This window comes from Myotis brandtii, unplaced genomic scaffold, assembly GCF_000412655.1.
Source record: "Myotis brandtii unplaced genomic scaffold, ASM41265v1 scaffold21, whole genome shotgun sequence".
NCBI lineage: Eukaryota > Metazoa > Chordata > Mammalia > Chiroptera > Vespertilionidae > Myotis > Myotis brandtii.
The window spans coordinates 186,328-214,139 of NW_005357846.1; the positions used below are offsets into that span (position 1 = coordinate 186,328).

At 42.6% G+C, this 27,812-nt stretch overlaps 1 protein-coding gene across 3 annotated transcripts in view; it reads right to left on the reverse strand.

The window, feature by feature from the left end:
* Positions 1 to 11,291: 11,291 nt before the first annotated feature.
* Positions 11,292 to 27,812, reverse strand: part of SAMD13 (sterile alpha motif domain containing 13) — a 52,713-nt gene continuing 36,192 nt past the window's right edge. For all 3 annotated transcript variants that reach the window (XM_014539246.1, XM_014539245.1, XM_014539247.1), the window contains exon 4: positions 11,292 to 12,441. In XM_014539246.1, the coding sequence (XP_014394732.1) occupies positions 12,298 to 12,441 (144 nt within the window). In that variant the 3' untranslated portion in view covers positions 11,292 to 12,297. The remainder of the gene's footprint in view (positions 12,442 to 27,812) is intronic.

The window sequence follows — 27,812 nt, forward strand, 5'->3', positions numbered from 1 at the left end:
CACCGGGCCTCTAGTATATATATATATATATATATATGAACCCAGGGAGAGATTGCCCTTCCCAGGATAGCTAATTCCTAAAAATTAAAATTTATTTGGATACATGCATCTCACAGACAATCTAACCACTTCCTTTAGCTAACTTACATACCATGCCAGCATTTCCCATGCCCTAAGTCAGCCCAGGGCCAAGAACCAAGCAGGTAGAGATAGCCCCTATGCCCCAAAGCCTGTGGCAATTATTCAAAACAACCAATCCTAAACTGTTTACTTTGCCTTGGTTTGCCTTTCCCATGGAAACTCCAGGTAAGGCTCTGACCCAGGCTTTCCCCTTGCTCCTGATTCTGCCTCCTGACCCAAACCTAATGCTTTCCCTGTGGCCCTGCATGGTGTGGCATGTCCTCTTTTTTCCAGGAAATATAATTCTTTTTAAGTGGCATTGACTTCTCCATGTTGTTGCTCAGTCACCTTTATAACTGAAGATGTCACAAGTCACAGTGGGAGTGGGCAATAAATGTGAAGATATTCATATTACATAATGTCTATCAAAGGGCATCAATGATGGAAGAGGCACTGTCTAATCAAGTGAACAGAAGGACTTGGCCAGTTGATGTCAGTCATCCTTTGTCACTGGTGATCCCAATGCTGGCACAATGAGCTCATGAATGTAGTAGTCATAGTAGCAGAGATGGAGGCCATACAAGGGCCCAAAAGCATGGGATTCCACTTTCCATTACAGATCACAACTGTTGCTAACAAATATCCAACTTTAGAGATCAATATCAAGTGAGACTTGATATGCCACCACCAATCCTTGAGAACACTAACCAGCTACTTGGCAGCAGGTTGAATACATTGTACCCCTTTCACTCTGAAAGGGGCAGTGACTCAACCAGAATTGGTACCTGCTTTGAATATGGATTTGCCTTTCCTGCCTACAGGGACTCAGCTGGCAGCACCACCCAAGGGTTTATACAATCTTACATAACATTGCTCAGACCAAGGGACCTACTTTAAAATAAAAGGTCAGTCTGTATATGACCACATGACCTTCTGGTCCTATCACAGACTGCTCCATCCAGAAGCTGCTGGCCTGATAGAGTGATGGAATGAACGGTCTTTTAGGATATGCCAGCTTGGAGATGACACCATGTGATGATGGAGTACCATTCTCCAGGATACAGTATATTCCCCAAATACTTGTATGATGTTATGTCGCCAGACAGTAGAACACATGGGTCTGGTAACCAAAAGGTAGACATGGGAATGGATCCACTGGGAAATTCTGCTTTTCTATCCCCTCAACTCTAGGCTCTGATAGTGGGGAAGTCCTCTTCCTAAAAGGGAGGCACTTCCACCGGGGATCCAGTGACAGTGATTTCAAACCTATAGGCTCATACAATCAGCCGACTCAACAATTCTCAAGCCCACTGTTCCCAGCCCACTGCACAGCCAAGAGAGAATCAATCAAACTAAAATCTTAGAACATTTATGAAAGCGAAATGACATTGTAGAAGATGAAAATGCTGATTTTTCACTGAGTGGTAAAGGAGATGAGGGAAACATATAACTCAAATAATTGCATTCTCAGAAAATCACAAACATTAACTGCTAAATTTAATAAACTTATGGTTGAACTTATTTATTTTATATGGGAGGCAATTGAACCAACAGAGGTTAAGAGACTTGTACAAGGTCTTACAGATAAGTCAGTAGCAGACCTTGGACCAGAACCCCGGTCTCTTGACCCTTCACCCAGTGTTTCCTTGCTCCTCCACTGTGGATTCATAATTCCAAAGTTTTCCTTTTTAACCACATGTCCATTAGGCAATATTAACTTACTCTGCATTCTGTATGCATACCATACAGAAGACTGATGAATAACCTACATTCTGGTAGTTGGGAGAAGTCACCTTAGCATTAAAAATTCATTGCAAAATCTGCCCAGACAATTAAACATACTGATGTCAACCTAATTGGCTCAAATAAATGAATGCAGATCTACAGATTTTAAAACTTTATTATTTTAAATTTTTTTGCTGTTTGTTATTTACCGAAAGGTATCAGAGATCTCCCTTTCATTAGGCTCACAAAACTATTTTGAATGTCATTGAGTGTTCATCTTTAATTAGGGATAGGATGTATTTAGAACTTACCAATACTTCAGACTAACATCTCTAGGTCTTTGGGGATGAATAAAAACATGCATTTTGCTTAGCACATTTCCCTTAACTCAGCATAACAATTTGTTATGGAACTGAAATAATGCAAAGTTGTTTTTATGTGCCCTTATGAAGATAAAACTCTAGAACCACCCCAAATCCAAAGACCTAAGAAAGTAATTGTTGCCCTAACCGGTTTGGCTCAGTGGATAAGCGTCGGCCTGTTGACTGAATGGTCCCCGGTTCAATTCCGGCCAAGGGCATGTACCTTGGTTGCGGGCACATCCCCAGTAGGGGGTGTGCAGGAGACAGCTGATTGATGTTTCTCTCTCATCAATGTTTCTAACTCTCTATCCCTCTCCCTTCCTCTCTGTAAAAAATCAATAAAATATACATTTTTTTAAAAAAGAAAGTAATTGTTTTACTGTTTAGTAATATTAAGATGCATCAAATGAACAGTATTTGGGTTCCGCATATTTGTTAATCCTGTGATTTGGCTGGGTTTGAAATGGAGTGAGATCATAGTAATAAAACCATACTTTAATTCACTTTTCATATAATACTACTAGAGGCTCAGTGGATGAAATTTGTGCATGGGTAGGGTCCCTAGGCCTGGCTGGCCATCAAGGCCGGTTGGGGCCAGGCTGATCAGGGCCAGGCCGATCAGGCCCTATAGGCCCCAGTGGGGTTGAGAGAGGAGGCGATGGTCGCCGGGCTGGGCGCAGAAGGAACGACGCCTGATGCTGACGCTGCCATTGGCACCCCACCACCACGCAGTTCCCCCCTCCCCCCTCCTCCCTCCCTCTCTGCCGGGCGCCATCAGGGCCTGCTGGCTGGGGGGAGGGACGGGGCCTGCTGCTGGGGGAGGGATGGGAGGAGGAACCACAGGAGGTTAGCTGCCGGCCCCAAGGAAGGAGCAGGCCCTCGGCCCCTCTGGGAAAAGGGCCGCATCTACTGCCACCCACCCCCAGTTTCCTGTCTCAGCCTGGGGCCTGAAGGCCCCAGCAGGGTTGGGAGAAGAGGCAATGAGCTGGGCACAGAAGGAATTGACGCTGATGCCCCTGTTAGCAGCCCGCCACTGCACGGTTCCCACCTTTTCTCTCCCTCTGTGCCGCCACTGCTGTGGGTGGGTGGTGGATCAGATCGGGGCCTGCTGGCTGGAGGGAGGGACAGGGTGTAGGAGGTTGGCTGCCAGCCCCAGGTCCTCCTGGGAAAGGGTCTGTCTACCACAACCCACCTGCAGAAGGTTGGTCAGCAGGGGGAGGTTGGCTGTGGGAGCACACTGACCACCAGGGGGCAGCTCCTGTGTTGAATGTCTGCCCCCTGGTGGTCAGTGCACGTCATAGCGACTGGTCATTCTGGTTGTTCTGGTTGTTCGGTTTTAACAGTTGCTTAGGTTTTTATGTATATAGATTAACTGTACGATGAAGTCCGATTCAATCCTCCATCAACTTGGGAGACTGGTGTTATGGAAGGATTGCTAGCTTCCCCACAGTATCCATCCTCCTGTCATTTAGCTGGCTACTTGGCTGGCTGAAATAAAGACCACAGTTCCCAACCTCCCTTGCAGGTAGGTACGGCCAAGGACTAAGTTCTTATTAAAGAGATGTCAGTGAAAGTGCTGTATGCAACTTTTTTTCTGTTTTTTTCTTGGCTGGAATATAGTTGTGGTAAGTGAAGCTAGAGCAGCCATGTTGGACCTCACAGGAAGATGCAAGATGGTGGAGCAACCCCCCCTAGGAGAAGTCTGGGACCCAGTGACTATGGAATGATCATGCCAACCCTGGTCTGCTTACCTTCAGACCTCATATACGTGTTCAGGAAACTCTGTCTTGTCTAAGTTACTGTTACTTGTGTTTTCAGCTGAAAGTGATCCTAATGGGTACACTTGAGCTGTTCTGTTCCAATGGAGATGTGCTGTAAGTATAAAATACAGTGAATTTTGAAGGCATGAAAAAAAGATTGTAAAGTATATCGTTAATGACTTTTGTATTGATTTCATATGGAAGTGGTAAATTGGGGATATATTGGGTTAAACGTATTATTTAATTCTCCTGTTTCTTTTTGCTTTTTAAAATGTGACTACCAGAAAATTTATTGCATAAGTGGCTCGCATTATATTTTTATTGGACAGTGCCAGCCTGGTGCTGCTTTGCTCTGCCTCTGTATCTGCCCTTAGAGCAGCGGTTCTCAACCTGTGGGTCATGACCCCTTTGGGGGTCGAATGACCCTTTCACAGGGGTCGCCTAAGACCATTAGAAAACACATATATAATTACATATTGTTTTTGTGATTAACCACTATGCTTTAATTATGTTCAATTTTTAACAATGAAATTGGGGGTCACCACAACATGAGGAACTGTATTAAAGGGTCGCGGCATGAGGAAGGTTGAGAACCACTGCCTCAGAGAAAGATGAGGCACCTGAGGCTGAGGGGAGCCATACAACTTGCCCAAGTTCCCATGTCAAGTAAAGGGTGGGGCTGGATTCAAGTTCAGATTCATCTGGAACAGCCTCAGTGCTTCTACCCACTGCACCACAGTGTATCAGCTAGTGCCCCTAAGCTCGGGCACAGGAGAGAGAAGACTGCCCCAAACACTACTTTTCAATCGTAGGAAATGCTGGCTGCTTGAAGAGTTTTACTAAGTTTCCCTCAAAATGATGTTCATAATCACATGAGTCTTATTTTCAAATGGTATATTTCCCAGCATATAAAAACAGAGTGTAATCCCCTGAAAAAAGGCAGGAAACACAATTTATGGGATGATTCTGCCACCTTTAATTCAGAAAGAAGATGTTTAACTTGAAACCTTTGCATAGATATGGCCCACAGACGACAGAGCTGACGACCCTTATGGCAGCTCTTTCCCTGGTTGCATTACCTGACTTTTCTGGAAGCTTAAGGCCTCTAAACTCTGTGACCTAAAATGCCCCACAAGTGATGCCTGGGTGATAGTATGTACTATCTTGTGGCACATGTTCCCTTATCTTGTTGTTTCTAGATCTGGCTGCCCGGGGCATAGCCTGCTCCACAGGTAACACATCTGTGTAGTATTACTTACACTTTTACTCATTGACCTCTCCCCTACCTGAGCTGTGATAAAGGTGACAGGTCTGCCCATGTACTTATTCTACGGAGGAGGGGCCCGTTTTCTATTTGGAGATTGCCTAACATCCCCAGCTTTCCTGATTTCTCCTTAAAGACAACTGTTGACAGGAACACCCTGCCTAGCCGAGGTAAACAGGCATTAATTAATACAGCTACCTCCTTGCTTTACTCACAGGCTCCTCCATTAATCTGCCCCAATGCATGCTGGACACAACTCTCTTCTTGAGGGTCACAAACATATAAAACAGCCACAGTCACCAAGTGAACTTGGATGTGATCATTTTAATCTCTTTTTCTCTCTATGGAACTGCCACTGCTGGCCAGAAATGGTACCCAAGCTATTTAATTGCCTATGGAGCTACAGCATGAAGCTAACGAGCTGCTCATTAATGCAACCATGGCTCTCTCCCTTCTTCCCGTGGCTTCTATTCCTGGTTTAGAAGTAGAATTAACAAGTTTTCTCCTCAGAAGCATATCTGTCCTACAGCACTCAGCTCTTTGAACGTTTAACTTCCTCCTCCAAATCATTACAGAAAACAGTTAATGGCTCTGCGCCCAGACCTGACCCCTGCAGATCCCATTTGCAATGACCGTCACAGGCAGATGGATCACCACCAGTAAGTACTTTTTGTATTTGGCTTCCAAATATGGCAGCGGCTGGGCAACTGTGGGTCATTAGATTTCCCCAAATTAATTTCCTCCACAGATATATTTCACTACTGCAATGGAAGGACGGTGTGTGCCCTGACAGGGTACACTGAGCTCAGAGGAACACAATTTATGCTCACATGGGATATTTGTTGAGGACAGAATGAGGAGACTGCCAGCAATGGGTCTCTTTTTCATCACATTCATCATGTCCACTAAGCATCAAAAATGATGCTCATATCTGCTGCATATTCCAATGCAATACGCCAGCCTTTTTTCAATGAAATCTACTTGCAATCTCTAGTTCCTGAATTAACTCACTCTAAGGAGGCTATGTGTTCTTAGCTTTATTTTTAGATCAGGGGGCTTAAATTTCATCATACCTTCAGGGGTCCAGGCAGTTAATGTAAAAGTGTGCACCTGCTGGTTACAAAATATTAGGAATTAAAAGATCGTAATAGCCCAACCGGCATGGTTCAGTGATTGTCAACCTATGAACCAGGAGGTCATGGTTCCTGGTCAGGGCACATGCCCGGGTTGTGGGCTCTATCCCCAGTGTGGGGCGTGCAGGAGGCAGATGATCAATGATTCTCTCTCATCATTGATGTTTCTCTCTCTCTCCCTCTCCCTTCCTCTCTGAAATCAATAAAAAAATATTATTAAAAAGATTGTAATAAATGGGAGCTTTCGGCCTTGCCAGGAAGAATGCAAATGTAGTTGTAAAAACACACACATTCTTCACTGGCCGAAGGAAAACATGTCAGCTTAGAGTCCACTGAAAAGCGACCCGTTTGTGACCTTGCCTTTAAATCGATTCATTAAATGTCCTTTCTAGAGTCTGAAAGGGGAGGTGGAGTGGCGAGTACTTTTTAAAACTCCCTTGTGGTTCTGATACCCTGTGGGGCCCTTTGGTTGAAAATAATCAAATTCCAACATTAGATTTTATGTGAGAACATAAAAGCTACTGGCATCGAGGCATGCTCACTCCCACTCCTGAAGTGCTTCCCCTCGTGGCATGTGTATTTGTGTACTAGTCTCAGACCCAGGTCACATTAATAAAAACCCAGTGTGATCTAAAAGAGATCCCACTTCTAGGAATATATCCCAAGAAACTGGAAACACCAATCAGAAAGGGTATATGCACCCCTATGTTCATAGCAGCACAATTCACCATAGCTAAGATTTGGAAACAGCCTAAGTGCCCATCAGCTGATGAGTGGTTTAAAAAATGGTGGTACATCTACACAATGGGATACTATGCTGATTTAAAAAAGAAGGAATTCTTACCATTTGCAACAGCATAGATGGACCTGGATAGCATTACGCTAAGTGAAATAAGTCAGTCAGAGAAAGATAAATATCAAATGATCTCACTCATTCGTGGAATATAATGAACAACATAAACTGATGAACAAAAACAGATCCAGAGACAGAGAAGCATTGATCAGACCATCAAACCTCAGAGGGAAGGTAGGGAAGGGTGGGGGTAAGGGGGAGAGATCAACCAAAGGACTTGTATGCATGCATATAAGCCTAACCAATGGACACAGACACCAGGGGGGTGAGGGCATGAGGAAGGGGGTGATGGGGGGACAATGGGAGGAATAAGGACACATATGTAATATCTTAATAAAGAAAAAAAAAGAAAAACATTTTTCTAAAATTCCACCTAGTGCTAGGATTTTACTATGTAATTTGTAATACCCTTCACCACGTAAGAGCTTTCTTAGCACTGAAATAAAGAATGGACTTTCATTTTTGTGCTGGAAAAAAAATAAATAAAAATAAAACGGAATCAGACATCTATGGCTTCACTGCCGTCTGGAGACAAAGGCTGCCTACCTGCTGGATTTTAAGGACTTCCAGCCGCTCTCCAGGGCCTATTTTGATCACACTGATTTTCCTCTGGATTCGGGGTGGGCGGGGACAGGAAGGGAAGCAGCTTCAGTGTCTGCCAAGGCTCTCAGGCTTGCCTGTCAAGGCCTTCATTCTGGGCGTAAGAAAGGCGGACTGTCTTTAATTTGCCAATATTGCTCGAAAGTTGTCAATGGAGGCTGAGGGGAATGATTTGATTCTTTTTGGTTTGTTTTTCTTTCTTTTTTTAAAAAAAAAATTATTGGTTAAATGCTAATTTATTGTAGGTATGGTGAATGCTGTGGTGGTGTTAAGGGAAAACGAGAGAGCCAAGGAGCTAATACAAAACTAGAATGGTGATGCGTGGAGATGAATGAACTCCTATCACCTGTTTCAGGTGACAAGTAAATAGAGAGGCCACGTACCAAACCCTACATCCCATTCAGCTTGTTCCGAGGCCTGCATTCTGACTCCGCTGCTCTCCACAATTTATTGGTGTTAGGGGATGAGAATCCTGCACCCTACATTTCCCAGACAGAATGTAAGGTATTGTTTTGAGGCCCCACTGGGAGTCATTTTTCATGCAATCCCACATGGACCAATCCTTCTACATCAGCATTTCTCTGCAAAATACCCCACTGCCATCTCCTGACCTCAGAATCCTTATTTCCTAGCTGACATCAAGGTTCACAATTTTCTCTCTAAAAATATGCATTTTATCAAGCTGTCTTCAACATTGATGGTGATAATACTCTTGCTTCGAGAGAGGGCTGTGAATGTCAAGCGGCCCCCAAACGCCAAAGGAGCAGAGAGACCAAAGACGAGGCAGACAGTCTAGCTGGTTGGTTAATAAGTTTGAAAGAAAACTTAGTGCAGAAACGCAGTCCTGGACAGCAGGACACTGGGGTCTCCACGCCCACACCCAGACACAGAATTTTATGGCTGAAGCCAGGGGTCTGCGTGTCTGGAGAGGAAGATGGACAATAGTTTGCTTTTCAGTTAATTTACCCCCAACCCCCCCCTTTTTTTCTTCTGACAAGCATTTATAAAGCAGTCCAGGTCCGAAGCTTAGTTGAATTAGGTTGGGATTAGTGAACAAAGTTTCCAATAGTGGTAAAAGGTGACTGCTATAAAAACAGACTAAAAGGACTGTGAGCCCAAGTTCAAATCTAGAGAAAAATACAACTAAGGACACACTTTCAGTGTCATATCCCCTGTGTTCCATGGCCAGCTGACTGGTGACAGTAAGTCATCCCTCAATATTCTTTCTCTTTTATCTGTAGAATAATGGGACTTTTGAATTTTAATTGGGCCTAGGGTCTCTAAGGAAAAAAAAAATATTTCCGCTTCCCTTGCAGCTTAGTTGTGGCAATGTGACTGAATTCTGGACAGCAAGATATAGAGGAAGTATTATGAGTAATTTCTTGGAAGGAAGGAAGTATGCACCTTTCTCCTTTTACCTCTTCCCACTGGTTGGAATTCAAGTGGTGATGGCAAGAGCCAAAGCAGCCATCTTGGGCTATGAAATTCTAGGAATGAGTATCATGCATAATAGGGCAAAAAGAAAGGTAGAGTCTGTGTCCCTAACATTATGGGGGACCATACCAGGGAATGACTGATTCTGGACCTTTATAAGCTTCTGTCTTGCTTACATTATCTGTGGAGGTGGGGTAAGAGCAAGGGAGGCAGGTGGTTTTTTTAAAATATATTTTTTACTGATTTCAGAGAGGAAGGGAGAGGGAGAGGGAGATAGAAACATCAGTGATGGGAATCATTGTGCTATATTGTAAATCAGAAGATGCCTTAATCCAGGCATCCTCAAACTACGGCCCGCGGGCCACATGCGGCCCGCTGAAAACATTTATCCGGCCCGCCGGGTGTTTTTGCCACCGCTGCCTGTCCTGCTTAGCAGCCGACTCATCCCGGGCCTGCAGTGCGCATGTGTGGAATGTATGAGGGACAGTGAACTGGCCCCCTGTTTAAAAAGTTTGAGGACCTCTGCTTAATCAATAAGCCAAATTTGTTTGGAGTCCTATTCATTTTCGCTAGCCCTAGTGGGCCCAGAAGAACTCTTGCTTCTCAAATTCTGAGGCCCAATATGGTCGAAGTCTTTTCAATTTATATGTTTTTCAGCTCTTTGTTTTCCAAATTTGGAATGAGACTTCCAGACCTTCTGAGAAAAAGTCCTGTTGCTGGGACAGGGCCGTGAGACCATATCTCAAGTCCTGGCCTGGTGCCTGCACTGACAACTCTGTCTGGGGCATAGTTTATGGCCTCTCTGGATGGGGGGTAGTGTTATTTTCCCTATTAAGCAAGCAAATGTTTACAGAAGCCAGAATAGCAGGGTTAAAATTTTAAACAGCAGTTTTTACCCAAGATGGAGGTTACTATACTTCAATTGATCGGCTGCCTCGTGCAGGCACCCCCACTGGGGATTGAGCATGCAACCCAGGCATGTGGATTGACCAGGAATGAAACCAAGATCTCCTGGTTCATAGGTCGACATTCAACCTCTGAGCCACATGAGCCGGGCTGGGGAGGTGATTTTGATCATTCACAGCCAAACCCTATTCCAAGCTAATACAGGAGGTACCAGGTGGATGCATGGAAGCAGGGCCTGGACATTCCTCAAACTATCCCTCTGAGGTAGAGGGTTCAATCATCATCACTATTTCACTTGTGGGAAACTCCTTCAGAAAGGTTAGTGAAGTTCTTCATTCCAGCGCCCTCCTACATGAGCTCCAGTCTCTTCTTTTCCACCTTTTATGTAGTGCTCCCCTTTTATCAGTCTCTCTCACAATCCTTAACAATATTCTGCCTTTTACTCTCATATGTTTCTGTTTTCTGTCTCAGGTAGACTGTGAGAACTTGGGGATAGAAAATGTCTCCTTTGTGACCCCCTCTCCTACTTACAGCGCAAAACAAAGCACTACTTAAATTTCAGGTACTTCATAAACTCCATATTCCAATTAATTTGGAATGTACCTTTGAACCCCACTCATTATACTGATTCCTGTGTTTTTCACTCTCATCTTCAGACTTTGTATTCTTTAGAGAAATGACCTCCACAGGGGACTGAATTATAACACTCAATAAAACAGTGATTCTTAACTTGAGAAGAAGGAAGAGGGAACTTCAGGAAGTCCAACCACTCTGAAAAGTTTTGTATATGGGAATATGAGCTTTTGTCTGGAAGAAGTTTCATAGTTTACATCAGAAGTTCCCTCCAAAATCACGACCTCCCCCCACCCCGCGCCACTGACCTACAGCAAAAAAATTAAATTAAATAAAATCTTTGGCTAAAAGAACACCTAAAATATGTTGTTGGGTGGGATAAGAGAATGAACAAGGCATCCTTGGACAATTCCATTTGTAAAGAAGATAAATCCACATATAAATCTCATGTTTCTTATGTCTGAAGTGTTGTTGTTTTTTAAGGTTTAACTTTCCATGGTTTTAAGAAGTAACCTTAATCCTTAATCCCAATTGCAAAAAAGATCAAACATACACCAGGAATAAACTGAAGCAATGCTTTATTGCAACCACAAAACACAATCCAACAAGGTATCAACACACAGAGATTGAACAAATGTCTCTTTGAACAGAGATGTAGCAACCCCACCTTTTCAAGTTCTTAAAAACAAGTACTCAAACCAGGAATCAAACAAAGCATCAGAGCAATTTTAAAAATATTACACCATCATGAAGGAATGTATATAAAAATATTCTGTACTAGTAACAAGGCTTTTTGATCTGTAACTCTTGGCAAATTTCTTCAGAAACAAATTATTATAAATACAACCATAAAGTGAAATAATGCTTTTTTTTTTTGAAACAACCAATTTAAAAGCAATTCTATGCAGAAAATACCATTACCCTCTGTGAAAGCCAGCTGAATATGGATGGATATCCCCAATATACAACAGAGTTTTTCTTTTCAGAGCTATGGTTCTGCTTCTAAAGGGGCCAAGATGCATGTTCATTTCAAAAAGCGCAGCATATCCCAGTGAAACCTTAATAAGGTCAAGTGGAGGACCCTCTGTAAAAAAGGGTGTCAGCAATTCCATCCCAGTAACACAAGCTCTAAGGAGCAGAGGAACTCAAGGGAGACAGCAATCCCTTTCTCTCTCTCCCCCTCCCCAAGTCTGTAATCAAACATGCTCATCCCATTGAATTTTTAAAAGAATTTTGGGAAAGCCATCTATGAAGAAACGAAGAATGTCCTTATGACCTCAAAGCTTTTCTGGGGAAGGGTATCTACTCATGTCAAATATTGATTTCTTTGTACTCTCTTTGACAAACTCCACAAGGAAAACCGTCCTATCCACCTGTTCTCCTTGCTCCTCCTAGCTGAATTCAGGTCAGCTGATGGATTGCCTAGTCTATCCAATAGGATAACGTTTCATTTGGTTGAAATTCTTTACATATACACATGTATGTATTCTGTTTACAAAGTTTCATCACATGAAACTAAATTATGTCATTATGTATTTTTGAGGTCTGAGACCCCAATTTGACTGTACTATGAAGAGTTGTTCTTTAAATGCTTTGACTGCAGAGGTTTTACATGATACTCATAGATTTTCAGAGCAGGCCCCAACTTTAACTGAAGTCCTGTCAGCACATCATTTCTTGTCATCAATAGCAGGGATTTTCCATCAATTTCCTATAATGGAAGCAGAGGGGAAAGTCAACATGTAAGTCCAAAAGCTCAAGAATAATGAAACAAAAAGGAAGTTCAAAGGAAAAAGTCATATTATTGTCTCCAAACTAAAATCATGACTTGTTCACTTATGCCAAAATGGGGAAAAATTGAATCTTCTATTTTTATCTTCCATCTTCTATTTTTTGGATTAGATACAAGAGGTAACTGTTCTTGTTTTCAAGATCACATCACAAATATCTTTAAAAACTGACAGTAAGTTTGGAATACATATCCTTAAAAATCAAAAATATTGCTTCCAAAAGGAATAATGACACTTTCCACTTATAAAATATACTAGAGGCCCGGTGCACGAAATTCATGCATGGGTAGTGTCCCGAGGCCTGGCCGGCGATCGCACCTAACTGCTCGCCTGCCTGCCTGTCTGCCTGCTCGCCCCTAACTGCTCACCTGCCTGCTCGCCCCTAGCCGCTCGCCTGCCTGCCTGCTCAGTGCACATCATATTGACCAGTCATTCTGGTTGTTCCACTGTAATGGTCACTTAAGCATATATATAGAGGCCCGGTGCATGGGGGGTACCTTAGCCCAGCCTGCACCCTCTCCAATCTGGGAACCCTCTCGCAATCTGGAACCACTGGCTCCTAACTGCTCACCTGCCTGCCGGCCTGATGGCCCTAACTGCTCTCCCCTCCTGGCCTGATCCCCCTAACTTCTCTCCCCTCCTGGCCTGATCACATTAACTGCCTAACTGCTCCCCCCTGCCAGCCTGTTCCCCCTAACTTCCCTCCCCTGCCGGCCTGATTGCCCTAATTGCTCTCCCCTGCTGACCTGATCCCCCTAACTGCCTATCTGCTCTCCCCTCCTGGCAGGGTCCCCCTGCCTATCTGCTCTCCTCTCCTGGCCTGATTCCTCCTAACTGCCTATCTGCTCTCCTTCCTCTCTGTGTCCTTTGGACCTCGGCACAGGCATACTGAGAGCTCTTCGCTGTGGCCTTGCCCTTGTCCTGATTGGTCATTATATAACAGCATCCTGGCCAATTTGCAAATTCCTCTATTATTAGTATAGATTATAGTTTATGCAGAATTTTGGGTACTTAGTTCCTAAAATAACTCTATAAATTAGGACAGGCAGGGATTATCATCTTAGTTTTACAGGCAAACCAAGAATCAAGATTAAGAAGTTAGGAAAGGATGGCACAGGATTTGAACTCGCATCTGTCCACAGCCAAGGCCGATGTTCTTTTCATAACTCTACCTGTTTCTCTTGACACTTAGAAGGACATATGTGTTGTTTAGAGGAACCACTGGGGACTTAGGTTTTCTGGAATCTTGTCAATCACAACAGTGGACATTGGAAAAATGACTCACTCACTCTGAACTCCTTTCCTGCCCTTTAAAAGGCGAACCATCCTGTCGCAACCTAAAAATCAAGCTCTCATGCTGAGGGCCCTACCATACTTCCTCTTAATGGATCATTGAGATTCCAAATAAGGTAGTGAGGGGCAGCGCTCTGCCCACCACAAATTCCCTCCTCTGTTCTCAGAGTCCACTCCCCATACCCTTCAAATACCCAACCAGGTATCGTGCACCTCAGCTACCCTGGAGACTACAGAGCTTTGGGGTAAATAAAAATGGGCTTCTCATGCAAGACATGAGGACACAGAGTGTTGAAAGTGGTGTGAAACTTTTGGAAAGGAAACACTGAGAATGCTGACTGCACCTTATGTTTGTTATCACTTAATTGTGGGAAAAAGCTGAACTAGCTTTTAGGGAACCTGAAAGAGATGAACCAGCTGTGCATGCTTGGTAAACCTCGACACATCTGTTTCATCATTCTACCCATGCACATCTGTACCCACCTCCCCCAGTGATGGACAGACAAGGGGACACATGTGCACCAGGAAGAGAAGACACTGCTTTCATTACTATTCAATGTAGCTACATAAAACTGTGACCCCCTCCTACATCAGGACCAAGGGGGCCATTCCTTCACACTCTCTCATGTACTTTGCTAGGCCAGGCAGAATATTTGCTTTGAAGGACTCTGTGTGGGGGAGAAATAGCACTGGGCTAGGGGGCTGGAGAAACACCCACTCTGTGACCTTAGGCAAGTGTCTTCCTCCTCTCTCCTCGGTAGGTAATAGGGGATATGGGATTTGGACAGGATTCCATGAGATACCACCTTTGCAAATGCTCCCTGAGCTGTAAGTTATACAATTACTTGTCCTTATTCCTTCACAGAACCATGGTCCTCATTTCAAATACCTAACATGAACCACAGCAAAAGGACAAGGAATTACTTCTAACTAGTCTGTGGTGTTTCTGAGTGTTGGAAACCTTTATTTCATCATCTACTAGAAAACAAAATACCCCCATTAATATGTAGGAGACAACTATTCAAAACCATAGCGCATAACAAAGCAATTTGTTGATAGGGCAATTGGAAAAGTAAGGACATAGGGATGGAATTTCTAATTCTAAAGTATTTTTCTTCTTTTTCAGCAGCTAGTAACCCCAAAGATGGCCCATCAGTCAAATCTGCAAGTATGAGAGTTGGCAGAGGAGCTTCCAACACCTGGAAGTCACAGGAGCTGTTCTGAAGGCACTGTGAGGTCACAGGAATCTGAGTCACAGGTCACTCCAAAGCGCATGCTCTCGCTTACGCGCTGAGATGACACAGACCTACTTGGAATGCTTTAGAAAGCCGCCAAGCCCTTCCTGCTCTCCATCTTTCCTTTGCTGATGTCTGCTCCTACTTCACTTATTACATATTTCAAACCGGCACCAGGAAGAGATGACACTGCTTTCATTGCTATACAACAAGAAAATTTCCTTGATTAACTGAAAGTGAATTTTTAAAAATCTTTGCTGGCAAAAAGTCCTACAACTCAGCATTTCTGTCAAAAGCCAAGTATGTCTGTGAAAAATGCTGAAATTGGGATTTTATTTGAGACAAAATGGAAAATCATATTCCACACTCCAATTTGATTTTTTCTTTGTTCAGTAGCCACACTGTAATTCACCTCGGACTAGGGTTCAAAAGAAAGCTCTACTTGGAAATGCTCATTTTAAAACTTTTGACATGAATAGAGTTCAACAACAGAAATTTCCTATTAAACCAAACTATAACAGCTCAGATGAATGGGAGTAGAATTCAGCATAATGGAAATGTGAGCTTCCAGGTCTAACCACAGTGTGAACCTTGTCTCCACAACTTACTGTGTGACCCTGGGTAAGGGACCTAACTTCCCTAAGCCTCAGTTTCCTCACGTGTGAAATTGAAGTAAACCCATGAAGGATTCTGGAGATAAAAAATGATGCATTTATGTAAGGCAACTAGCACAGTGCCAGACATATAGGAGACTCTCAATGCTACTAAGTGGAAATGTGCGGGCTTTGAAAGAAAGGAGATATATTTCTATTCCAAGTCCATCTTCTGCTTCCTTTCTGGAAGAGTGCTCTCTATCTGAATGCTACCCTTGGCCAGAGGGATACAGGAATATTCCTGTTTAAGTTTTAAAAATTTATTAAAATTTAAAAAATTCAAAGACTCATAAAACATTTATCTCATAAAAATCACAAACACAGGAATACTCCTTGAATTAAGAAAGCTACTCATTTGTTATGTAATGTGTATAAAAGTTTGCCAGTTTGTATGGTGCACTAGAATGAGCCTGAGAGTGGAGACTGGAATACAGGAGTTCTAATGCAGACTCCAGCAGTAACTCTGCACAAGGAACCAGTTCCCTGGACCCCATTCATTTAGTATAAATGAAGAGTCTGAAGTGTGACCAAATCCCATGATTCCATGTATATCATGATTAAAGCCCAAATAAAAAGATAATTCACATCTTGGGATCCTGTTCATATATCTGTGTTAAAGGGATAATCATTTGCTAGTTTCAGTGAAACTTTTTTTTTAATATATATTTTATTGATTTTTTTTTTTTTTTTTTTACAGCGAGGAAGGGAGAGGTATAGAGAGTTAGAAACATCAATGAGAGAGAAACATCTATCAGCTGCCTCCTGCACACCCCCTACTGGGGATGTGCCTGCAACCAAGATACATGCCCTTGACCGGAATCGAACCTGGGACCCTTCAGTCCCCAGGCCGACGCTGAGCCAAACCAGTTAGGGCAGTGAAACTTTTAACATTACTTCTGTCTTCTGTCTTCAGGGAAGAATAACCAAGTGTCTACTGGGCAATAATATTAAAAATGTTTGCAGACTTAATAAGTTCCAGCAAGTACTCATTCATGCATGGAAGTAAAGTTTAGAGATGACAGGTATAAATTCCCAATGAGGACAAGACCCTAGATCTAAAAATAAATGAGTAGGATCCACAGATGTTATAACTCGGTAGATAAGCATGTTTTAGAGCAGTGGTTCTCAGCCTGTGGGTCGCGACCCCTTTGGGGGTCGAATGACCCTTTCACAGGGGTCTCCTAAGACCATCGGAAAACACATATATAATTACATATTGTTTTTGTGATTAATCACTATGCTTTAATTATGTTCAATTTGTAACAATGAAAATACATCCTGCATATCAGATATTTACATTATGATTCATAATAGTAGCAAAATTACAGTTATGAAGTAGCAACGAAAATAATTTTATGTTTGCGGGTCACCACAACATGAAGAACTGTATTATAGGGTTGTGGCATTAGGAAGGTTGAGAAGCACCGTTTTAGAGCAAGACACTATTTTATTGCCTACTAGGTTGGGCCAAGGACAAGTTACTTAATCTCTCTAAGCCTCATTTTTTTATCTATATCATGGGGGGAAAGTTGCTACTGTATTTCACTATTGAAGTATTATTGAGGTAACATATGTGAAGTAGAATTCCTGACATCTGCTGAGCACTCAATAAATGCTATTAAAAAAGTATGTGAAAAATCTTTACCCATTTACTTTTCACTCTTTCTCTCTGCTAACAATCCACACCTAGGTAACTCTTTCAATTGAGCCTAATTTTGGTATGGTGCATTGGAAATGTATGGTAAGAAAGATGAGGTGGGAAGAGAAGAAGCTAAGAGAAAGGCTAGAAAGAGAAAAAGAGTGATCATCAAGAAAGTGGCACAATAGCAAGGTAGAGCAGGAAAAGAGTTGAAGATAAGTCAATGGGGTTTATGATGGTAGGACCCTGACTCAGAAGGTCATATTCATGGTGGTGGTCTCTAGTGTCCCAAATATAGTGCAGGGGGAAAGAAGGGTCAACTTAGAATCAGAAGACTTTGTCCTAAATTAAAGGTCAAACTCTGCTGCTTCCTAGTTCTTTATGTAACATATGGCCCATTATTGTCCTCCTCTGCAAAATGAGATGTTGGGACTAAGCTGACTGCTGTCCATTCCAGTTCAACACACTCTCAGATTCCAACTCTGGTCTCTGATAAGCATCAGACTCACCAGCCTCACAGGAAAGACTGCTGTAAAAAAATATTGCAGCAACTCCTTACCAACGACGTAGAGGAAGCTGATGAAATGGACTTTCTTCTTCCACTTCAGTCTTCTCTCTCACATTTTCTCGAACTTTCTTTGTAACAACTCTCTTGCCATTCACTATCTGGCTGCAAGTGGTGACCAGTCTGAAGTTTCCCATTCCACTGCTTACAAAGGGGACAAATTTCCCAGAGGAAGGGGAATCTGGTCTGGAGCCCAGGGATACAAAAGTGGAAAATCCTGTGTCCAAAATGGGGGTCACATTAAAAAAGGAAGAGTGGAATCTCCTGGATCTACCCACATGGCCAGTGGGGAAACAATCTCCCGAAAAGAGGTCTTTATCTTCAAAGGCATTGTGAGAGCCACAGTGTGGTCTCTCAAACCACTGTTCCTCCTTCAAATCGTTTTTGTTTCTGCCATCTCCTCTATTTTCTCTTTTAATGTGGCTCCTTCTGGACTTGTCATAATTGTTGCGTTTCTCGGCATCAGACAAGACTGCATAGGCCTCAGAGACTCGTTTGAATTCCTCCTCAGCCGCCTTTTTGTTTTCTGAGTTCTTGTCTGGGTGTACCTGAAGAGCTAACTGGTGATAAGCCTTCTTAATATCAGAGGAGGAAGCATTTTGAGGCACCCGTAGTACTTCGTAATAATTCACCATGTTTCTTTAAAGGATCTTTCCTCACCAAGACAGAGTTTATTTTCTGAAGAATTTCCATATGATTTTGAAAAGGAAGATGGTGAGCTACTCAAGTCTATACCAAGACCCTTTGAATCTTATCACAGGGTTCCTGGAACAAAGTCTCTTTTGGGAGAAATTCCTCTTTGCTGTAGGTGTCCTTTGCAGTGCCTCCTCCCCTCCCTGCCCTCTGCAGCTCACTGTGGGTGGAGTGATTGTGATGGAACATTATTAGCCAATGACTCTTGGCTGATGCTGTGCTTGCCTTGTATTCCTATTGGTGGAAAATTTGAGGTGGATAATATATATGCTGGAGAGATTTCACCTAATTTAAATATGTTTTTTAAAAAATATATTTTTATTCATTTCAGAGAGGAAATATATATTAATTTCAGAGAGGAAGGGAGATAGAAACATCAATGATGAGAGAGAATCATTGATCGGCTGCCTCCTGCATGCCCCCACTGTGAAGAGAAGCTAAGAGAAAGGCTAGAAAGAGAAAAAGAGTGATCATCAAGAAAGGTGGAAAAATAGTGAGGTAGAGCAGGAAATTGAGCCTGCAACCCGGGGAATGTGCCCTTGACAGGAATTGAACCCGGGACCCTTCAGTCCCCAGGCCGACACTCTATCCACTGAGCCAAACCAGCTAGGGCAGATTTCACCTAATTTAAATATTCAACACTGAGAAGCTTGTTAACAGGGAGAGAACATTTGTGTGGCTCTAAAAAGAAGTCTTACCTCATTTATTAAAGTAACAGTCTGAAGCAAAATGGGTCTTGCACTTAAATCAGGCACAGAATTTATTTTGGATCATTTGAGCTGATGCCTTCAGTGATTTAATGGTATCTTTCTGTATTATTTAATATTTACTGCTGGCACAAAGTGGGTGATAAAAGGGTTCTATCTCACAAAAAAATCTTGTACACGTTTTTGATGAAGGAAAAGTATGAAATTCAGTTCATCAAATGAGGTAACTGGGTTATAGAAATGTCTGACTAGATTTTTAAAAAAGAGTAGGTTTGCCGAAACCGGTTTGGCTCAGTGGATAGAGCGTCGGCCTGCGGACTGAAAGGTCCCAGGTTCGATTCCGGTCAAGGGCATGTACCTGGGTTGCGGGCACATCCCCAGTGGGAGATGTGCAGGAGGCAGCTGATCGATGTTTCTCTCCCATCGATGTTTCTAACTATCTATCTCTCTCCCTTCCTCTCTGTAAAAAATCAATAAAATATATTTAAAAAAAAAAAAGAGTAGGTTTAATGAACAGAATTAGAAATGAATGTTGCCCATGCATGATCAGATAAAGCTTCTTCACTTCAGGTGCTTTTTTAAAGTTAGCCTTTTTGAAATTTCTCTGTATTTAACTAAGTAACAATACCACAACAAGAAATGCTTTAAAAATGGCTTTAAAGTTCAAGTGTAGCGAGGGCTGCTGGTTGCTTTTTTCCTAGGACACACAACTGCACATTTCCCAGACTTCCTTGCAATTTTGTGTGGTCATATGACCCCATTCTGGCCAATGAAGGGACTGATGTGCACCTCTTTCAGGTCTGGCCAATGAAACCACCTACGTGAACTTCTCCTTGCTCTTTATCCTTATAGCAACTAGATAGCAATACCCAGATAATCTTGAAAACTTCTGGTTGAAGATGACAGAACCTCCATCCTGGATCCTTGAATTACTATGAAACAGACACCCCCAGTATGGACTATCTATATGATCAAGAAATAAACTTCTACTTTAATTAAGTCATTATACATGTTTTCATCTATTGTGCCAGCAGTTAGTCTACTCTAATACACCAACCATTTCTACAACTTCACCTTCACTCTTAGAGCCTACCCTTATACTATCATCAACCAGAAGAGTCCTACTTCTACAACACTGAAAGTTAAATATCTCTTCTCTCACTCCTCACTCCCATTTATACCCACCTTTTCATTTCAACTCCACTTTCTCACAGCGGTTCTCAAACTGTGGGTCGCAAACAATGAAAATAGATCCTGCATATCAGATATTTACATTATGATTCATAACAGTAGCAAAATTACAGTTATGAAGTAGCAACGAAAATAATTTTATGGATGGGGGTCACCACAACATGAGGAACTGTATTAAAGGGTTGCGGCATTAAGAAGGTTGAGAACCACTGCTAGGGTCAAGAGTCCCCTCAGGATCCTCTTTCATACTAAGTCTGCACCCTCTGGTTGGCCCTCTTAGGCTATTAGCCCTCTACTGTGCTCAAGCCACAAACCCCCCATCCAGGAACAATGTAGCTTTTCTACTTCTATACATGGTGCAGCTGAGGGGGAAAACCAAGAAATCATGAAGATGAAACATTGTACTTATGCAGTGTACCAGTATCACTCGGGTGTAGAATACCTTAGCAGTTCTCTTATTTATCCTTTGTCAGCTCCCTCTTCCATTTCCCTTGGTGGTCATTCTTAACCTTCATTTGCTCTCCTCTAGTTCCTCATTAAAATTCTACCCATCCTGTCCACTCTAAGCAGAGGAATTTAGCTCTTGTTTAACCAAGGAAATAGAGACTGTTAGGAGCTACCTAATGTCCCTGAGGATGAGGGAAATTATAGCTGTATCTACATACATCCTCACCTCTGCCCCAGAGCATTGGAAGGATAAGGAGGATAGAGGAAGATATCCCTGTCTTGCTCAGAATTAATCCTTTCATATTCTCTCTGTTAAAAAAATAAAATAATTGAACTTATTTGAACCACCATGTATGTTATGGCTGACATTACATTGTATTGTGGTAAAATATATATAACATGAAATAGGCCAGTTTAACTATTTTTACATGTATTATTCAGCATTAATTACATTTGCAATGTTGTATAATTGTCACCACTATTTTTCAAACTCTTCTATCACCTTAAACAGAAAATCCATTAAATAATAACTGCCTCCTCCTTCTCAGCCCTTGATAACCTCTAATGTACTTTGTGTCTGTATAAGTTTGACTATTTTAGGTATTGCATATAGTAGTAAATGGAACCCAGGCACTATTTGGTTTATTTTACTTAGCATACTTTCAAAGTTCATCCATGTTGTAGCATGTATCAGAAGTTCTTCCCTTTTTATGACTGAATAATATTCCATTGTCTGTATATACCACATTCTGTTTATACATTTATCTGTTCATGGACACTTGAGTCGTTTCCACCTTTTGGTGATTGCTAATAATGCTGCAATGAAGATTGCATGCAAGTATTTGTTTGAGTCCCTCTTTTCAATTCTTTTGTGTGAAATTTCTGGGTCATGCAGTAATTCTACACTTAACTTTTTGAAGAACTGCCAAACTGTTTTCCATAGCAGCTATACCATTTTGTATTCCAACCAGCAATGCACGAGGGCTTCAATTTCTCCATATCCTTACCCCTCCATACTCTTTTGACCTCATCCCTTTCCTTATCCTCAGAGAGTTTTGAGTAATTTAACTGTCCTTAATTTTATTCAATTTTAACTTGTCCAATTCTTTTGGTTACTTTCCTGCATGTAAATCAGATTGTCTCCTCTCTCATGAGGAAAGAGCCCTCATGCTTAGAGGACCCTTTAACTGGTTCTTCCTCCACTTGCCTACATCCCATGTCTCACGTCTCAAGTCTCACTCACTCAACTTGGAGGAAAGTGTCATTCATATTCCTCCCCCCAACTCCATTGTTATGCACAAGCTCCATTGGGCTTCACCTTTTTGACATATTTGACCCTGTTAATCACTGCATTTTCCCTGAAACTGTTCCCTTTATGAGTTTCTATACAACCTCACATTACTGGTTCTCTGCCCACTTCCCTGAGTGTTCTTTCTCAGTTGCTTTTTCTGTTGCCTTTCTTCTCCTATAAAAACAGTGGTGTTCTCCTTGGCCTTTTTCTAAGATCCCCTTCAAAATGCCTCTCTCATTCTTACTCCCTCCTATGAGTGCTGATGACTCTCACATTTCTGTTTCTAGGCCTTACTTGTGGCCTGAGCTGTATACTAGATATATCTACTTACAGGCCCTCACATTTAATGCACTCAAAACTGGGGTCATGCCGAAACCGGTTTGGCTCAGTGGATAGAGCGTCGGCTTGCGGACTGAAGGGTCCCAGGTTTGATTCTGGTCAAGGGCATGTACCTGGGTTGCGGGCACATCCCCAGTAGGAGGTGTGCAGGAGGCAGCTGATCGATGTTTCTCTCTCATCGATGTTTCTGACTCTCTATCTCTCTCCCTTCCTCTCTGTAAAAAATCAATAAAATATATTTAAAAAACAAACAAACAAACAAAAACCAAAACTGGGGTCATTACAGCCCTCTAAAATTTTCCCACAAACATCCTGGTTAATGGCAGTACTTTATAACCACCAAACTGGAAACCTGGCAGTCACCCAAGTCTCCACGGTCTCCCACCTGTGAGCACTAAGCTCAGTCCTGGGGTTATAGCAGAGAACCAGGATAGGACAAATCTTCAATCTCCATTGTTAATGTTCCACTAAATTATTCTGACTGCCTTCCTAGACTCTCTAATCTATCTCTTACCTTCCATCCCCAATGGAACTGTTATAGCATCTTTCTCGCCTTTGGTCTCCATGTCCTCCAAGCCACTCTCCACACTACCACTAGACTGATCTTTCAAAAACACAAATCTCATCATGGCACTCCCCACTTACTATCCTCTCTTAGTGCCTGACAGGCACAGTCCTCTTAAACCAGACTGTCTGTTAACTGGACCCCTATTTACCTTTCAGTCCAATCCCTGGACATTCCCTGGACCACTCCTCTTACTCCAAGGTATTTGGAGTTCCCAAGATAAACTATGTTATTTCATGTCCCCATGCCTTGTTTTTTTTTTATCCTTCCTCTGCCCAAAATCCTCTGTGCTTCCTTTAAATGGTTCTCATACCTATAATGGTTTCAGGTGGTTTTTTATTAAACCAAAAGAATCTACACTAATAAAAGAGAAACAAAGCAATAAAACAATTTAAAATAAAATAAAATAAAAATAAAAGAGAAACATGCAAATTTGTGTCACTCTGCTACACCCACCAGCCAATCACAGTGACTATGCAAATTAACCCACCAAAGATGGTGGTTAATTTGCATATGCAGGTGCAGAGCGAAAACTGAAGGCTCCAGCCAGAATGAAGACTGAAGACTGAAGATGCTTGGCTTCTTCGCTGCGGCCAGACCAAAGGCCTGGGTCCCAGGTGCTGGAGGAAAACCGGTGCCAGCAGCCAGGGGAAGGAAGGCCTATTGTGCGAATCTTCGTGCAATGGGCTTCTAGTACTTACAATAATTCTTTTACTGTAACAGTCTTATATTTATTTTAATGAATGTTAGAAAAAGCTGTAACAACCATGGAAACAATATGAATAAGCCAAAGAAGCACCAGACGCCTGTCTATATCATAATGTCTTATAACTGTTCCCATTTCAAGTGAATGACTTAAACAACCTGTTAGGATTTTTGGTTTATGGAAATCTATTTCAATCAAGAATTCAAAAGATTTTTTCCTTATCAGGTTCACTTTCAATTATCTTGGCCATTTTCTTATTTGCTTTTTAACTTTTTTCTACGTTTTTATGGGCTGAAAGAACATATCAGCAGAGTGTGAGCTGACACTTCCCGTGTTCATTATGCTACAAAATATTTTCAGCATTTCAGAAGCCTTCAATTGTGAAGAAATATCAGGTAGCAGAACACCTTGACTATTTTCAGTACTTAGTACTATGAAATGCTGATAAAGTAATAATAGTTATTTCCAATTTGTGGGGTTTCAGCTGGTCTGATTCAGAGCTAGATTTACCATGAAGCTAATGAAGCTTAAATTTGCGGGGGTCCTGAGGTGGTCTGCTAGAAATGTGTAAGCTTTAGACACCCCTCCCCACAAAGCCTGGCTTTGTCCTGAGTCTTATTAGAAACGACAAACCTGGTGCAAAAATTCATGCAAGGGTGGGGTCCCTTGGCCTGGCTGGTGATTGGGGCCAATAGGGGGTGGGGGGCAGGACAGCCTGCCAGGGTGAGGGACCATGGCAGGTTGGCTGGCCGGGGGAAGGGACCACAGGAGGTTGGCTGTGGAAGCGCACTGACTACCAGGGGGCAGCTCCTGCATTGAGCATCTGCCCCCTGGTGGTCAGTGCGTGTTATAGCAACCAGTCGACTGGTCGTTCAGTTGTTTAGGCTTTTATATATATAGATTACCCATCTGAAATCACCACAGTTGAAATCCATCTGGCCATGACTTAGACACATGCTCAGGGTCGCTCTGACAGGCTTCCCCACTCGACTACTCCATCTGATGTGGTTAGTGTTACTTGGCACTTTGTAGCAGTAAACATTTTTACTTATATTTATTATGTCAGTGGTCTCAGAAACATATCAAAATTTAACCAAAAGTTATCTGAAAAGAAATGCCAATATCTGCATTTCAAATTAATGGCTTAAACAACCAGTCAGGCATTTCAGAGTGAAATACTGTTCTTATTTGGTTTGGGGGAAATGAGGAGATAACAGAGAGCAAAATTAATTTGTCACCTTGCGTTGCACATTATTTTGTCATGATGCTCTGAGAAAAAATTATCTCATTGATACACACTGTTCTTAAAACAGAATCACTGCTGTCATTTACTTATAAGTTTGAGGAATCTGAACAATGTGAATTACATGACATTGATTAAATGGCAGATCTTCTTTAGAGTATGTATTCAGCACATATGAGTATGTGAGTCAGAAAAAGGTAGAAATGACGTGACTACACTACAAATGGGCAGAACTATCTTTGTGGCTTGCATTTGGGGTCCAGTTTAAGTGATAAAGTTGCTGAACTGTACTGCAAGAATGCCTCCACTGGCCACTGCAAGTATTGTCAACAGAGGCGGCTTTACACCAAAGAACAGTGCTCATTTAGCCTTCAGAGTTTTACAAAAATGAATCTGATCCTCATTGTTCTGGGAGGAAGGTGGCAATGTTCTTGAATTAGCTTAGTTAAAAGGTCTTCTCTTAAAAACTAATGCTCTTAGAAAAGTAAAATTTCTAAAGTTTTTTGACTCTTATATCCAGGGGCAAAAGCCAATTTGCTATCATCTAGTCATGAAAATTCAGCTGTATATACCACAGCTGAAATGGTTCTGTGCCCTATGCTGTGCCTAAAAGCATACTTCATGAGGGCAAGTTCTAAAATAACAACTGACTATTAAAGCAGGAGCTTGAGCATATTCTGCTTGGTTAACTCCACAGCCACTATAGAAATCTGACTCCTAGAAAAGCAAACCCTCCAGGATCACCCAGTGAGTGAGTCAGTCAGGAGAAAAGAAACCAAGAGTCATGACTCTCACACATGCCCCTCGCCATGGCCTAACAGGTCTGTCTGTTAGAAGACACATGGGAAAACAGTCACCATACCACCATGTCTGTGGGAAAGAGAGACAGGAGTGACAGTGCTGGAATCACTGCCCTCTTTAGGAAGGGATCCCACTGCCTCCTGCTCGATGGGCCAGTGAACACTTTGAGCACAGTGTTAACGTAGCCAGTGGACCCACTCCCTTGATGACACAAACTACATGCCAGCTTGAGAGAGAATGACATCACTGATCATAAGACGAGACTGGCCAGAACAGCAACACAACCCAACACACACACACACTATGGACACTAGGTCATTGGCATGGATGTAGACAGGGGATTGTGCAGGAGCCTAGGCCTTCCCTTTTGACAGTTAGGCCTGTAGCTGTTGCTCACACAAAAGGCTCAAAAGAGGCTTGCCAGAAGAAAACTTCATGGAGATAACTGTACCAGAGGGAAATTTAATGGAGATAACTATTATGTGGCAGTTTATCTGCACAGAGAAAAGGAGGTTACACAAAGATCACCAGCTTATTCCAGATGCCTCTCCATACCACAGGAACATGGACACCTTTCCTGTCTTTTTGACGAATGTCACTCAATGGCCTGACATCTTCCAATGGAGCATGCTGCTAGAAAACCACATCAAGTGTAGTTGCTAAGGCAACACAGTATCCAGTTGTGTACTGTGAGACCACACCATGAAGACAGACACTCTCCTAAAAGTCAGCCCATCTGAGTGGGACATGTCTGGCATCACTGTCAATGCAGACTGCTATAACAAGACACCACAAACTGGGTAGCTTAAACAACAGAAATTTATTTTTTATAGTTCTGGAGGCTAGAAGTTCAAGATCACAGTAGCAACGTGGTTGGGTTCTTGTGGAGGACCCTTTTCCTAGCTTGCAGATAGTTACCATCTTGCTTTGCCCTCACATGGCAGAGAGAAGGAGCAAGCTCTCTGTTCCCTTCTTTTCAGGGCACTAATCCCATTATAAGGGTTCCATCTTCATGACCCCATCTAAATCTAATTATCTCCCAAAGCCCCCAATGCCATCACATTGGAGTTAAGGTTTCAACACACACATCTTGGGGGGGACACAAACATTCAGCCCATAAGACATAGCCATGAAACTAAGCTCCCACATCACTGGCAACCGTGCCACCCTCTCTGGATTTGGCCTTTTCTAAGGTGGTTTAGGGGATGCTCTCCATGTGTTCCTGCTTAATCTAAAGGCTGGGCAAAGCTTTCCCTGAGGGTATTTAAGGATCTGCCTGCTGTGACCTAGATGTGCCTGGGAAGGTCACGTGTTTGGGCTGGGAGTGGCCTGCAGTTTTCCCATCTAGAAGGAACTTGGTGAGTCACTGCTGACTGCTTGAGGTTCATTGCCAGGAAGGTCCTTGGAGGTGAAGCACTGAAGGCCTCTGAAGCATGATGATGGGGGAGGGAGGTTAATGTGGTGGAGGATCCTAACCCTCAGTCCTCATGAAAATCACAGCAGCTACTTGTCTTATGAGCCTCTCACCCTCTTTTAATGAGCAGAGAAGGCAATGGGAATTTCACAGCAGGAGGAAGAGTTGGATCACTTCTGGAGAATAATTCAAGGCAGGCTCTTTCCCCTACCCAACCACCCTTCCATGAGAATGAAGGAACTCCAGCTTCTGCACCATGTTTGCAAAACTCCAGTCCCCTGGGAATTCTTTTCTTAGGCTTCTGAGTTCAGGCGGGTTCAGCACAGTAGCAAGATGATGCTCCCCCAATGCTTTGGGAGAGTCTGTTCCCTTTTGCTTCCAAGGGTCTCTAGGGCCAGAGTGATGTCATCCCTGGGATAAGGGCCTGCTCCTGAGCCAACCTCAAAGCCGGCCAGTTCCATTTCTGAGGTCTGTACAGAATCCAGAAGGCCCAAAGAACACCCCCATTTC